Source organism: Mya arenaria, chromosome 4 (genome assembly GCF_026914265.1).
Source record: "Mya arenaria isolate MELC-2E11 chromosome 4, ASM2691426v1".
Lineage (NCBI taxonomy): Eukaryota > Metazoa > Mollusca > Bivalvia > Myida > Myidae > Mya > Mya arenaria.
The window spans coordinates 1,301,556-1,317,236 of NC_069125.1; the positions used below are offsets into that span (position 1 = coordinate 1,301,556).

Consider the following 15,681-nt stretch of genomic DNA (forward strand, 5'->3'; position numbering starts at 1 on the left):
TCGAAAGTAGTTCATTGAAGGAATGGAAGTTGAGGTGTAAATATTATAATAAATGTATTAAATTTGTCGTCTGCAATATTACTCAGTGTTTACTGATTCACCTAATTCATTGAAATGGTATGATCTTCCAGTATCCGCTTATTCAAATGTACTGTACACGAAGTATATAGACGCGCCGAAAATGTAATTATTATTAAAAAAATATGATGTTTCTTATTTTGAAGAATCACTCGTTATGCTATTCTTAATATTTCTTCTTAAGGCTGTTTATCATCCTCTGTTATACATAAATCTTTCTAAAACTGCAACATTTGGCCGATTGTTCAGAACATTTTTAAGTTAACAACGTTGGTTACTAAATAGATTTTAACTTTAAAATATGTCATACTACTTTACAAGTTTCATTTAAGACATGTGATCTATGGAACTTTATACAACTGATTCAGCTATGCTTTTTATCGAATTGAATTGAATTGATAAAAAAAACAAAATCTTACACTTCATCACATTTTATAGTTTTCAAATTTAAAAGTTAACAACAATTGCGTTAAGAACGTTGTTCACTTTGACAAAATTCTGAGCTATCGGCCCATTGTGATATTATATACGAGTGAGCTATCGGCCCATTGTGATATCATATACGAGTGAGCTATCGGCCCATTGTGATATTATATACGAGTGAGCTATCGGCCCATTGTGATATTATATACTAATGAGCTATCGGCCCATTGTGATATTATATACGAGTGAGCTATCGGCTCATTGTTATATTATATACGAGTGAGCTATCGGCTCATGGCGATATTATATACGAGTGAGCTATCGGCCCATTGTGATATTATATACGAGTGAGCTATCGGCCCATTGTGATATAATATACGAGTGAGCTATCGGCCCATTGTGATATTATATACAGTGAGCTATCGGCCCATTGTGATATTATCAACGAGTGAGCTATCGGCCCATTGTGACATAATATACGAGTGAGCTATCGGCCCATTGTGATATAATATACAGTGAGCTATCGGCCCATTGTGATATTATATACGAGTGAGCTATCGGCCCATTGTGATATTATATACGAGAGAGCTATCGGCCCATTGTGATATTATATACAGTGAGCTATCGACCCATTGTGATATTATATACGAGTGAGCTATCGGCCCATTGTGACATAATATACGAGTGAGCTATCGGCCCATTGTGATACTATATACGAGTGAGCTATCGGCCTATTGTGATATTATATACGAGAGAGCTATCGGCATATTGTGATATAATATACGAGTGACCTATTGTGATGTTATATACGTGTGAGCTATCGGCCCATTGTGATATAATATACGAGTGAGATATCGGCACATTGTGATATTATATACGAGTGAGATATCGGCCCATTGTGATTTAATATACAAGTGAGCTATCGGTCCATTGTGATATTATATACAAGTGAGCTATCGGCCCATTGTGATATAATATACGAGTGAGCTATCGGCCCATTGTGATATTATATACGAGTGAGCTATCGGCCCATTGTGATATAATATACAGTGAGCTATCGGCCGATTGTGATATTATATACGAGTGAGCGATCGGCCCATTGTGATATTATAAACGAGTGAGCTATCGGCCCATTGTGATACTATATACGAGTGAGCTATCGGCCTATTGTGATATTATATACGAGAGAGCTATCGGCATATTGTGATATAATATACGAGTGACCTATTGTGATGTTATATACGTGTGAGCTATCGGCCCATTGTGATATAATATACGAGTGAGATATCGGCACATTGTGATATTATATACGAGTGAGATATCGGCCCATTGTGATTTAATATACAAGTGAGCTATCGGTCCATTGTGATATTATATACAAGTGAGCTATCGGCCCATTGTGATATAATATACGAGTGAGCTATCGGCCCATTGTGATATTATATACGAGTGAGCTATCGGCCCATTGTGATATAATATACAGTGAGCTATCGGCCGATTGTGATATTATATACGAGTGAGCGATCGGCCCATTGTGATATTATAAACGAGTGAGCTATCGGCATATTGTGATATTATATACGAGTGAGCTATCGGCCCATTGTGATATTATATACGAGTGAGCTATCGGCCCATTGTGATATAATATACAGTGAGCTATCGGCCCATTGTGATATAATATACATACTTTTACATTTAACAACAATACTGTAATGTATACCTTGTAGATATAATAGAACATGTATGGTTATTTGCGTACTTACATTGTACATACATACACTTGACCTAAATGATACAATTTGCATGTGTTTAGAAGAAGAATGTAAATCAAGAAGAAAGTTTATTCAAAGAAATTTATCACATTATACATATAATGGGCCGAGTGTTTAGAACTTTAACATCGCTGTGAACGTAATCGTTGCTAACTTTCAAATATTTATGGCTCTGGAAGTTCAATGAATACACTTGAGATCTACAGTTATTTCGAACAAGATATGCGAAAACTTTTTAGCTGTTCTTATTCTATGCAAATATATAAGCACGCCATAAGCTATTGCAATTTTTAAAGTTAACAACGATGACGTTACCAACGTTGTTAACTTCAGCAAAGTCCTGAACAATCGGCCCTTCATGTAGGCCAACATGATCTTTGATAAAATCATTGTAAAAAAATGACTTTTATATACATGTATGGCTGATCAGATTTATATACTTTATTTTATAAGTATTTTATAAATATTCATTTAACAACTATATCTATAGAATTATCTTACTATTTTAATCATGACTAATATATTTCATGTATATCTATGAACTGTATATACGTATAAACCATAATAAACATATGTTCTGTTTTTTTCTATGCTGTTCTGTTCTGTTCTGTTCTACGAACATAACTATTCAAACACAAAGCCAGAAGTTAGTCATCATCACTACAGGATGCAACTGTAAAGCAGAGACACATCAGAGCCAGTACGCTGAGAACAATGGCGATGTGTGGTATGAAGGCGTCCATGGACATACAGAACACGGCCAGCCGCCACACCAGTGACTCATTGCGGTACGCACAGCCGTTCAGTCCGATACCCGCCTCAAGGCCGATACCTGTAGAAGAACATTCGGAAAACCTCGGCAATTTTATCGAAAACAACCTCGGATGTATATGGACGGTTAACAATGTAGGGAATTTGTAAACTTGAACTACGTTGAAGTAGATCGCGTAGTAATTTCAATTTAGCAGTTAAACTTATTGACTTATCTCTTGACAACTTAATTAGGTTTGCAATAATACATTTCACTGGCAAGCAGTTTATACTAAGATCTACAAATAAAAGCCAAAACACTACATTTGATTAATTCATGTTAATACTTTTCAAAATTCTTCGAATTAATTTTACTGAGGCCTAAAAAAAATATGTCTGTTTCGGGTAACCCGACCCTATCTATAAAAATGCGCCGACCCTAACTATTTTTTTTCGTTTCTGAGCAAAAATAATATTCGTTAGCGAATAGAGAATTACGAAGGGCGGATAAATGCATATTTTAATCAGAATTATTGTTTATATGATAAAACAAAGTCAGGCAATGACAGTAATGTAAGAAAGACTGCCATGTGCAAGAAAACACTCTGAACTTACGACAGATTTTGAAAAAAAAAATCCCGATCTACCCTACCTAGAAATTTTGCGAAGGTTACCCTAAACAAACAATTTTTTTTTTTTTGGCCTGATGTACAGGCATACATCCGAGGTCGTTTATGATAAAAAAGGCCGAGGATCACCGAATGGTAGATTAAGTGTAGATCCCTTCGAAAATAGCATACGCGAACTTGACAAAAGACATTATTTCTTTACATCGATATCAATTCACAGATAAGTACCAACTGCACAACAAGCGGCAGAACCAACAGTGGTTTGAGGATAGGTGAGCGAATACAGTCAAACCTGTATTAAGTGGCCACCCGTGGGAAATGATCAAAGTGGCTGCTTAAGACAGGTGGCCACTTAATCCAGGTTTGACATTTCCGCCACTTAAGCTATATTCAGAGATGGAGTATGTATCTTAACCACAACCTCACACCACAATCAGTAACGTCTGTATCAATACAGTGTAAGGTTGAATACAAATACATTTGTTTAGACTTTATTGATAAATAACTTAATTTCAAATTTATAAATGCATTAGTTAAATGTCGATACAAGGCATAAACAAAACACACCACATATCAGTCTACACATGTACACAATTACATGTACATACACATGTTTGAGTTCATTTTTTTAAGAAGTCCGTACATTATATAAATGTTGATGCAAAGCATAAACAAAACACACCACGGTCAGTCTATCAGTCTACACATTTACCCAACTACATGTACATACACATTTTAGTTAACTTTTTCCGAACTTTCGCAGTCAAATTCCTTGGGAACACTTCTTGCATTACGGCCGTTTTCTAATAACTTTATACACTCGACACATTCTTTTAGAGTCAAACACTTTCGATAAGTCTTATTTCCAGCCATAATCAACGTTTATCAAGAACAATGCATTGTAAATATACGTTCATAGAAATTTAAATCCGTGCACTTGAAAAATAATATTGAAGTGAATAAAATTAGTAACTCGTTTCAGGCCTTAGAATGACAATGCAAACTGTGAATTCATAATAACCGGTGTTTTTGTCGGTATTTAATAAATAACTTCGTAATTATTTAATTATCTTATTAATTGTGTCATTAATTGTGTCAATTCTGATCAAAACATTCGCCGACGTAAACATAAAAATTCTACACGCAATTAAAGCTGTGTATTGGAAAAGTTTATAAGCGGAAGTGTCAGTGACAAGGGATTAGTGGCCGCTAATTAGTGTTTATATGGCTTCATGGGGATAAAAATTAGTGGCCGTGGCCGCGTTAGACAGTTGGCCGCTTAATGCACGTGCATTATATAGTAAAAACGTACGGGGGGAATTTGGAGTGGCCCGTTAAGGCAGGTGGCCATTTAAAGCAGGTGACCGTTCAACCAGGTTTGACTGTAAGCACCTAAATGCACCTCTTGGAAAACCAAAAGTCTCTGATGAAACCTGCACTTTGATTAAGTCCTGACTACCAAATCTCATGAAACTGCAATAAAACAGCTTCAAACGTTTGGGGAATCAATGAAATTGCATGTTAGGTTTTTCCAAGAGTACCATTTAGGCCCTAAATCGCTCACCTATATTACAAAACATGCACTTTGTTGAGCTTCAAACCAAATAAAGAATTGGGAGTTGAGACTGAATCAAATTGCATGTCTGATCAATCAATGGTTTTATTATTCTAGTTCTGATTTATGTGTCGGGGTATAAAAACTATAGTTTTAGGTTTTTCCACGAGTAAGATTTGCTAATCGCTCACCGATCCTCAAATCACTGACCGCGATTGTTAATTTACATGTATGCAACCATATTCATGATGTCTAACTTGCCTTCCTTACCAGTGGCAATAAGGGCAACGGTTGCGAGGAAGTCTGTCAGCAGGTACACGTGGTATCTGTGGAAGCCCTTGTCTGACAGCTCCACGGGTTTGTGGTGGATAAGGAGGACCACGATCCAGAACACCGTCTCCTTTACCGCCTTAATAATAATTTAATGTATGAGGAAGATAACGGATGATAATGATGATGATGATGATGATGATGATGATGATAATGATGATGATGATGATGATGATGATGATGATGATGATGATGATGATGATGATGTTGATGATGATGGTGGCGTTGGTGGTGCGGTGGGTGTTATGATAATGATGCTGATGTGTCCTCTTATATACTTGGACGTGAAAAAAAATCAAACACTATTTAAAATATATCATTGCTATTTTTACCTTTACGATACAGTAGATCCCGCTGATGCAACATATGGCTGGGAGGGTGATGACCGTCCACAAACCTGACAATATACTACAGCAGTTACGATTTGCTTCTTGTACGTGTACTACTCTTTGTGTGTTATGTCATCCAGTCATATGTGCAATGCACACGTATATAACGTCAAGCTGTTATCTAGGCCACGTTTAATTAAGGAATGAATTGCGGGGTTGATGCCATTATCGGGGATATGAACGCAATTGGGCTGGTCAAAGTACGCGTGGAGTCCTTTGGACTCCACACACTTTAACCAGCCCAACTGCGTTCATATCCCGATAATGACATCAACCCCGCAATTCATTCCTTATATTTACACCAATATTTCATTATATCATTCAAGAATTGTTAAAAAAATCTTAATTTCATTTAAGATTTTTTTTAGTTATCCTTTCTTACCCATTCTGTAAATAGAACAACCCGAATGTAACCGGAAACATTTTTTCAAATGACGTCACAATAACGCGGGAAAAGATCAACCACTTAAAATCACTTTTAAACGTAAAATTAAAACACTTATGGCAACACAACATTTAAAATATAATAAATGAACACTTTCTATAATGTTGATTTATATTTTACGGGACCTGCTGACACAATACAAACAATAACAAGATCAATAGTTTTCATGTATATTGTTATGCGATGAATTGCGATCCGAACATATCCGAAGATCGATCGATGAACGCAATTGCCGAAAGGCAGTATATTTAAGGAATGGAAGTTGAGGTGTAAATATTTATGTGTGACACACAAACACGTCGCAATCTTATGAGAGGTTTTGAAACACAACTTGTACGGGTACGTGTATGTGTTGACTTCTTTTTGTGCACTACGTCATCCAGGTATGTGTACATTAAACGAGTTTAGATTTATATGTTCGATAGCACGATGGGGGTAATGTATGATACAACAGCATGCATGTACAAGTTCTTTGTCAAGTTTAAAAAGAAAATGTGCAAACGACTTTTACACTCAACTTCAACTTTTGCTTGTACAGGTTGAAAAACATACAATTACAATCGTAGAAAACCTGCGCAAAGCCGACGACATTTCATGTAGAACAATCAGAAATAAAAATCAACCTAGACAACAAAATATCTCAAAAGATTGCATTGAAAATGACATGATGGATGGTAAACCCAGAGAAACTTATTATTTTTAAAACAAATTAGTCATAAAATAAGACATTTATTACAATGGGAAGTAGTGACTTAAGTACCTATCCAGCATCCACTCCAGGATCGTCCCATAGCAAAGAGGTAACACCCGCTGTGGGTGAGGAATGTCCTGGGTTCAATCCCCGACCGCGTCATACAAAAGACGGCCAAAAAAAGGTACCAGTTATCGCCCTCCTTGTTTAACATACGTAAGCAGTTTTAGACAACCTACCAATTACCCAGCGGAAGAGCGTCAGTAGAATTCCATATCCGGTGATCAAGTGTGCTCCTATTGGATTAAAACAAACACTCGTTTAAATGGGTCATGTATTCCCTCCAAAAGAGCAATAAATGCGTTATTTTTATTTGGAATAAGAAATTGATATTTGAAGAATATTTAATCATCAGATTTCTTATTAGATCTTTAATATGTTATCATAATTAAAAATGTGTATTATATAGCTTCACAAAATGACGTTTTATATTTATATAATGAAGTCTTAGCTTCATATAATGACGTTTTATCTGTATATAATGAAATCTAAGCTTCATATTTTGCTAACATTTTGCTTACATCTAAAGTGAAATCTGTATATAATGAAGTATTTGTGCATTTAATGAAAAATAAATATATCAGACAGCTGAGGCGTTCCATGTTATGGTTACCGTGAGTGAACGATGCATCAATGTCAATAAAGGGATGGAAAAGACTGTTGTTACAGCACCCTGAAAGAATATTAAAAAAAAAAACATATAAAAAAGAGGCATTCGAACAGACAAACATTAACTATTAAAGTGACACACGTATTTAAAATCAGTACATACACATGTATAACAAACAAAGATTTTGAGTGAGAAACCTTTAACTACTTGTTTAATGATGCATTTATGGAAAGTACAAATGACTGATAACAGGATTGTAACCGTGTATTTAATAGCTGGAAGCGCACAAATATTAGATGGCTGGTGGGTTCTTGAATATTTAGGAAGATCAACTATCGTATCATACCGTGTTTTCTGCACCTTTCTTTTAAATTAAACACGGTGTCCTTCATAAGAACCATTGTTTTCAATATATATATTCATCATATTCGGTAAATTAAATCCATTGCATTAATTGTGGTACATCTAATTTGGTAGTAAGAGTGCATCTCTAATGTACCAACATAAGGTCAAAACATTTTCAAAATTTAACCCAAACTTCCAAGTGTCTTCAACTTTTGAACATGCTCAAAAGTTTGAGCGATCCGTGGTCATTTGGGCGTGACTATAGTCCAACCGGATTGAAACTTCTTCATCCGCAGTTGCGCGTATCTAATCTTAGTTTTCTGCACAGAAACGTGCGTATCCGTAGTGTACCGTAGCCACACGTATTGTTTCGTAGTTGAATGTAGTTAACCGAGGCTGCCCTACTTAAACATAGTTCAACGTAGTTCACCGCAGACCCGTCGACACGTTTTGCAAGTTGCCAGCCGCAGTAAAACGTAGTTCAGCGGAGAACGCCATAATAATCCGTACTTATCCGCGTCTTGTAGCATTTTCACCCGTTTGTCACCATGTCTGCATTACTAAGACGTAATTCGCTCTACTTGTCCGTTAACCCCTCTACCCCCACCCCCACCTGGGCAAATAACATCCGCGCCGTACCACAACGGACGGACATACCCGTGTGTGTGACTGTACCCCATGACGGATTGCAAAAAAATAACTTACCATCAAGGAACGTCTGTTCTCGGCTGAAAACAAGAGACAAAATACCCGAAAACAGTTTTGGGACGATAACACATGAGATAAAATATGAGATAATATATGAGATAAAATATGAGATAAAATATGCGATATTTGTGACAAAATTATGACTTTTGAAAATAATAATATTTTATGGATATTATATTTACTTATTAAGGTAAACATATGAATCTTGACAGTTTTGATACATGCTATTTTTATTAAAGAAACAATCTTATTCAGAATTTTTGAATTTATACAGTTTTGATACATGCTATTTTTAATTAAAGAAACAATCTTATTCAGAATTAAAAGTAACCCTAAATGAGAGCGAATAATACAGTTGATCTTAACCTGTTTATCAAACTAGACCTTATGCAGACAATTAGGCATTTTATCGATTCAACTGAACAATGAAAAGTACAGCTCAATCCCAATCCTCGAAAGTTCTTTAAGCTGCACTCTCACAGATTTCCCGTTTTGACACCTTTTTAAATAATTATTTATTTTTGTCTTGGAATGAGCGTTCTGCGTAAATATCTGAAAACCAGTGATAAAAGACTGCTGGCAAAAGAACAGATTTTCAGATTAACGTTCGAATATTTATGATATATGGCTAAAAGCGTTACTAACGCTTTAAGAAAAATGCATAAAACATCAATTTCTGGACAAAAATATTACAACCTGCAATCTGATTTTTTTTTGTCAGGAGTCTTATATCAATGGTTCCTATGCATTTTTTTTTAAAAAAAATGGTTCGTTCCAAGACAAAAAAAAAAAAAAGGTTTTCAAAACGTTCACTCTGTGAGGGTGCAGCTTTAGCTAAACGAGATTATTTATTTATTTCATTTAGTTTCTTATTGACTATTGGTTTTTCCAAATAAACAGAAATATTACGTGATTAACATGATTTAGTTTCCCTTTTCAAATCTAAAACTCGATAAATTTGGGCCAGTCATTTAAAAGATTGTACTTTCGGTCCACTTTGAAAATGTCACATCAATCAGTACATATCGTGTGACGACTTTTGTTGGCCGATATCTCTCTCGTTATCTTTCTACTATTATCAACTGTAAACCGTTTGAATACTTAAGGAATACTCATAAACAAAGATTTATTGTTATTTCAAAGCTGTGTTGTTTTTTTGTACAAAACTTTTTATTCTACAAACCAAACATAACACTGATAACAACCTTTTATACGATATTAAACTCAATTGCGAATGAGATTCTTAGTTTTTGTCATTCAATCAATCATGCAACAGCGATTTCGCTGGAAACCGTTCGTAACGTAGTTGACAAGTGTGATATTGTGGTCAACATTTGCTGAAGGGTTCCAGCTGTCAGTATCTTAACTTAAATACATGATTATGGTTTGTAAAATGTTATTTTATTACGAAATAACATGAGGCAAATCAGCAGGAGTGTTAAAACTAAGATACTGACAGCTGGAACCCTTCAGCAAATGTTGACCACAATACCACACTTGTCAATTACGTTACAAACGGTTTCCAGCGAAATCGCTGTTGCATGATTGATTGAATGACATTATCACGTGATTATTGTTATAAGGTTGAAATAACCACCTCTGTTACATAAGTCCATGTGGCTTAGAGGATAAGGCTGGGACAGTCTACTTTTCTTGACTCTACCACTAGAAACATATATTTTCATAAGTTAATGGTATCGATTATTAAATTTCGATATGATAGAGTTAAATACTATATGCATGACATATGCATTACCGAGAAAACTAATTTTTGGTCCTAAAACATGAGCGAGTCCCTTTAAATGCTCCCCCTTTAAGGCATTCACTATTATAAGGTAGGGGTTAGTAGGTGACCCGATAATGGATATACGGTGCAAAGAAAACCATATCGGATATTGTTTTCTGCGCCCCGTATATCCCATACTGGGCCACCTTCAAACCCCGTTATATATATATTACGTCGACAACCCATTAGCATTGATCAAGACGCCAACAATATGTGGAAACTAGACGCCATTTTGGTACGATATGGAGATCAGTGACCCAATATGGAAAATATAGGGTCACCGCGCGACCTGTCCTGGACCAATGACGTTGCGTCATTCATGTTTGAGGTGTGATAAAGTTAGCTACCAAAAATATGTTGATCACAACAAAAATGCATATGATTTGTGTACAGGTTAAAAAAATATTAACGATATTTTGACGCTTTTTTATTGTATGCTTTTTTAACTGTCGATTGTTGTGGTCACGTAGCTATTGATTAAAAAAACGTTTATAAAGACATATATCGTTTTATCTGTTAAAAAAATAATATGCTTTTATTCAAGTCAAATGAGTTAAGCATGATAATGCAATATTTATTATTGCACCAACCTATATTTTATATTGTACGTTTTAAACTTTTTGCCTCTGATAGCGAAATGTGTCGCTTAAAAGATAGCGTTGTTCAAAATCATGTTAACCTGACCTAGCAAACTTAAACATAAACAACTTCCACTGCAGTATTGACAAAATCAGCCACATTCTTAAATTTTGTTCATTTAACAATTCAATAAAACTGCAAAGAATCTGTTTACCGTGGTGAAGTTGGCATCCTAAAGCCGGCGAAATAGTTCAAGGCCAGTTTATAGCAAGTTTCTATACATGCACTAAAATTTGTTCAAAAAACAAATCTACATGTGTAGCAATTTACTGAGTTAATGTTAACCTGGGCTCGGGCGGTGCCTGGATACGCGGCCGGTACTGCTCCTGTTCTATATGGATTCCCCTTCCCATTTCCACGGCAGCGACCTCCATCCGTTGCTCAACACTTTCCATCCTCCCACCATCGCTCTGTGAAAGTGTTTCCATCGTGTAAGAGATATATACTTGTCAATGTTTCTAACTTGACATTTTCGTATTGAAATGTTTATTCATAAACATGTACAATAATGCTGAAACATTTGAAATAATTCATATTGAATGTCTTCAAAGAATTGAGACAAAATTATAAATGCACTGCACGTGTAAATTGCTTCGTCATCATACATGTCATCAGAATTGGAATGTTTGGGAAACTGAATGAAAATAGAAGGTGAAAATAAAAATGAAACAAGAAACGCCGAAATGCGACGAAACTAGGTTTTCAATGATTGACTGAAGCACTTCAGCCTTCGGTGCAAGTTGCAGTTTCAACTACTTTTAGTCACAGTGACCTTGACCCTAGGTGCCCAAAATGGAACCACATGAAAATCCTCCATAAACATATCCTACATAACAAGTTTCTTTACAATATGAGAACCTTAACGAAAGTTATTCTGTTTCAACGGTGTTTCTTCTTTCAATCACAGTGATATTGACCTTGACCTTAGGGACCCCAAATGCAATCCCATGAAAGGTCGACATAAACAAATCAAGTTTGGTCGCAACATTTTATTTGTTATTCAGTACTAATTGTTTTTTTCTATATTTAGTTACAGTGACCGTGACCTTTACCTTAGGGGCTCCAACCACAATCAAATGACAGGTCTCCATGAACTATTCCTTTACACCAAATTAAGTCACTATTTGTCAATCTAACTAAAATAATTCGATACCAAAAAGTACGTTTGACGCTGAAAGCCCGCCCGCACGAACAACGACATACGTCATTCAAATAGCCAAGTGAAAAAGAAAGTTACATCGATTTTCTAATTTTGTCAAAATATAACCGGACAAATTTGATTTTGCAGACCGCGAACGTGGGTTGCGTCAGTCTTCCTACGTGCTTGCATGACCCTGGCAAAAAGTTCTAACGCACCACTTTGGGACGCACGAGAGCTTTCAAATTTTCTTTATTGTATCTTTAGGTATAGTTTCATCATAACAAATAGTGAAAAAGAAGAAGAAATATCGAGGATAGTTTCCAATTTAACATGCTGAACATGACAAAAACGCTCTGTTTGTGGGCGTCTGCAATGCGACAACGATTATGCTTCTTTCTCTTTCATTTACATTTCTTAAGATCGCGACAAAATAGGGTCGGGCGGGCTAGCAGAAACAAAGATGTTTGAACCCCTAGAGTGTAGTACTGGCGCGTATACAAAAATCCAGTTTAAAGCTGCACTTTCACAGATTTACCATTTTTACAACTTTTTTATTTTTTGTGTTGGAAAGATCATTTTTTGCGTAAATATCTTCAAACCAATGATATAAGCCTGCTTACAAAAGATCAGATCGCGGATTTTCATATTTCCGTTTGAAAAAATAATGTATTATGGCTTAAACCACTACTAACGGCTTAAAGCTACACTCTCACAGATTGAACGTTTTGACAACTTATTTATTTTTTTTGTCTCGGAAATAGCCAATGTATGCGAAAATACATGGAAACCAGTTATATAAGACTGCTGACAAAAATTCAGATCGCAGATTTTTATATTTTAGTACAAAAAAATGATATTTTATGCATTTTTCTTAAACCGTTAGTAACCATAGAAAATTAATTGTCAAATGGAAATATGAAAATCTGCGATCTGATTTTTTGTGAGCAATCTTATATCATGGTTTGCAGATATATACACAAAATTTTGCTCTTTCCGAGACAAAAAATAAAAAAGTTGTAAAAACGGTATATCTGTGAGAGTGCAGCTTTAAGAAAAATGCATAAAACATCAACTTTCGAACTTAAATATAAAAATCTGCGATCAATTTTTTGTCAGCAGTCTTATATCACTGGTTTCCATTTTTTTCCCCGCAAATATTGGCTCGTTCGAAAACAAATAAAAAAAGTTGTCGAAACGTTCAATCTGTGAAAATGCAGCTTTAAGATAAAAATCCGGTCTTAATAAAAAAGTTAAGAGCTTATAAAGGCCCTTTTAGCAAAGTTAGATAGAACCTCACCTTGACCCGTTTATTAAAATAGTATACATGCATACATATATCAAATTCCAAGCGATACATGCATACATATATCAATTCCCAGCGATACATGCATACATATATCAAATTCCCAGCGAAACAAATACGGTATACCGTAAGCCAAGTGGAAATCTTCGTAGACACCACATATTGGTAAAATGTAGCCATCGTTGCGAGCTCCTTTCCGTATTTTCAAACGAGGAATATGGAGGTCGTTTTATCAGGTAGTTTTGTGGATTCCCCGATGATTTCTTAAAACCAAGAAAGGAAGTAAAATACTGGCCGTATGTCGGTGGTATAAAAAACCTATTGTGTCGTTATCTCATATTCGTGCATTCAGGACAAGCAGATTTGTTTCCTTTTTCCGAGTTTGAATAGATGTTTTGTTGTGTCTTCATGCCATGAGAGTGCTCTCATTATTGTTATTAATTTAAGCTGATTTGAATCATGTGTGTTTTGTCTTTCTCAGCTCTGAGTGTATTCGGTGTATAGTGTTAACGCGCATGTCTCCGCAAATTGGGTCGCCGGATGGATTCTATTCTAATTGTTTAGACGGCCTCTAACGCTAACGACCGCCATAGCATCTATTTACTGCCCTTTTTTTATCTCTGAATGTATTCAGTGTATATAGTGTTGGCGTCCATGTCTCCGGTAATTGTGTCGCCGGATGTATTCTATTCTGTTAGACGGCCTTTAATGATAACAATTGCCGTATTGTCCATTTTACCGCCCTTTTCAGTTTTAAATGTATTCAGTGTTTAGTGTTCAGTGTGTGTATATCACGTGATAAATTTAGTCATAAATGCTACGTCGGAAGGCAAATTTTTACTTCGAATGAAGACTTTAAACAAATATCTTCACTATTTCTTCACCATTGTAAATGAATTATAGCGCAGTCTACGCCGCTTACGGAGCCTCGCCTTCGGTCTTTTACCAGAGTTTGATTGAGAGTTTAGTTTCTTAAAACACTTCGACAAACCTTTTCACAAAACGTCCATCTGACGCAGCACTGTCAAACTTTAATTTGGTTTGTCGAAGTGTTTGATGAAACTAATCACCTTATCAAACTTCGGTATAAAAAACAAAGGCGAGGCTCTTTAAGCGGCATAGAGTGCCCTTTGGTTCATTTAAAATGGTGTAGTAAGCGAAAAGTTATCTTTGTTTAAAGTCTTCATTTTAAGCAAAATGTTGCCTTCCCACGTAGCACATATGACGTAATTTATCACGTGGTATACAAGCACTGGTGTTTACGTTCTTCTTTCCGTCAATTGGGTCGCCGGTTGACTTCTTTTCTAATAGGTTAGACAGCCTTTTACGACAATACCGCCTAAATACCATTAAGTGATTGGTTTTATTAAACGCATTATTAAGAATTATGCTACTGACCTGTATAGAGACATTCGCGCTAACACTAAGAAATTTTGGTCTGCTTAACGTCGTCGTTTGGACTGCCCGACTAATACCGATTTGATTTTAGTAGATCAAAACTACTAGGGATCGGCGAAAATACATTGAGTCTCAGAAAAATTAAACTAAGCGAGAGTGCTTTCATTCGGTTTCATAATATCGGTATTTACATCCAGTTCGAGCCAACGAGGTATTCGAGCAAAGCGAGTTCGAGCAAACGGGGTTCGACTATACAATTTTTAATGCTGTTGTTTTCTCTTTTGACTGATGTCAACTCTCATTTAGAGTTAAGGCTTATAATGCCCCTCTCCAAAGGGATCGTTACAACCGCAAATTTTCATGACGTCATAAGTTTGTTTTATTAAGTGAGTTACTTAAAAGCACGCGTATGCGCACTGCCTTGTAAAGAAACATTCGACGTGCATTTCGCTCTTAACACTAAGAAAGTTAAAAACACATATATATTATTTTTAAGCTATTAGTCGGTGCTGCCCAAAAGTAAACACGAAATTTTAGCCGGCTCTCACTTCCAAACTGAACGTAAGCGCCCTCAGGGCTGGGCCAAAACTTCTACAACGTCATTTCCGATTGACGTTACGTTCGCATAC

The 15,681-nt window shown here is 35.8% G+C and overlaps 1 protein-coding gene across 2 annotated transcripts; it reads right to left on the reverse strand.

Moving 5' to 3' along the window:
- Positions 1–2,324: 2,324 nt before the first annotated feature.
- On the reverse strand, positions 2,325–13,917 carry LOC128229881 (uncharacterized). Of its 2 annotated transcripts, none has more exons than XM_052941772.1 (8): positions 13,781–13,917; positions 11,496–11,620; positions 8,783–8,805; positions 7,736–7,795; positions 7,302–7,358; positions 5,870–5,934; positions 5,478–5,616; positions 2,325–3,105 (listed from the first exon to the last, which is right to left on the reverse strand). In XM_052941772.1, the coding sequence occupies exons 1-8, from the start codon at positions 13,832–13,834 to the stop codon at positions 2,921–2,923; spliced, it is 708 nt and encodes a 235-aa protein (XP_052797732.1). In that variant the 5' UTR covers positions 13,835–13,917; the 3' UTR covers positions 2,325–2,920. The 2 variants fall into 2 exon arrangements, with proteins under 2 accessions (XP_052797732.1, XP_052797731.1); XM_052941771.1 differs by lacking the exon at positions 13,781–13,917 and adding an exon at positions 13,649–13,749.
- Between the last annotated feature and the right edge of the window lie 1,764 nt (positions 13,918–15,681).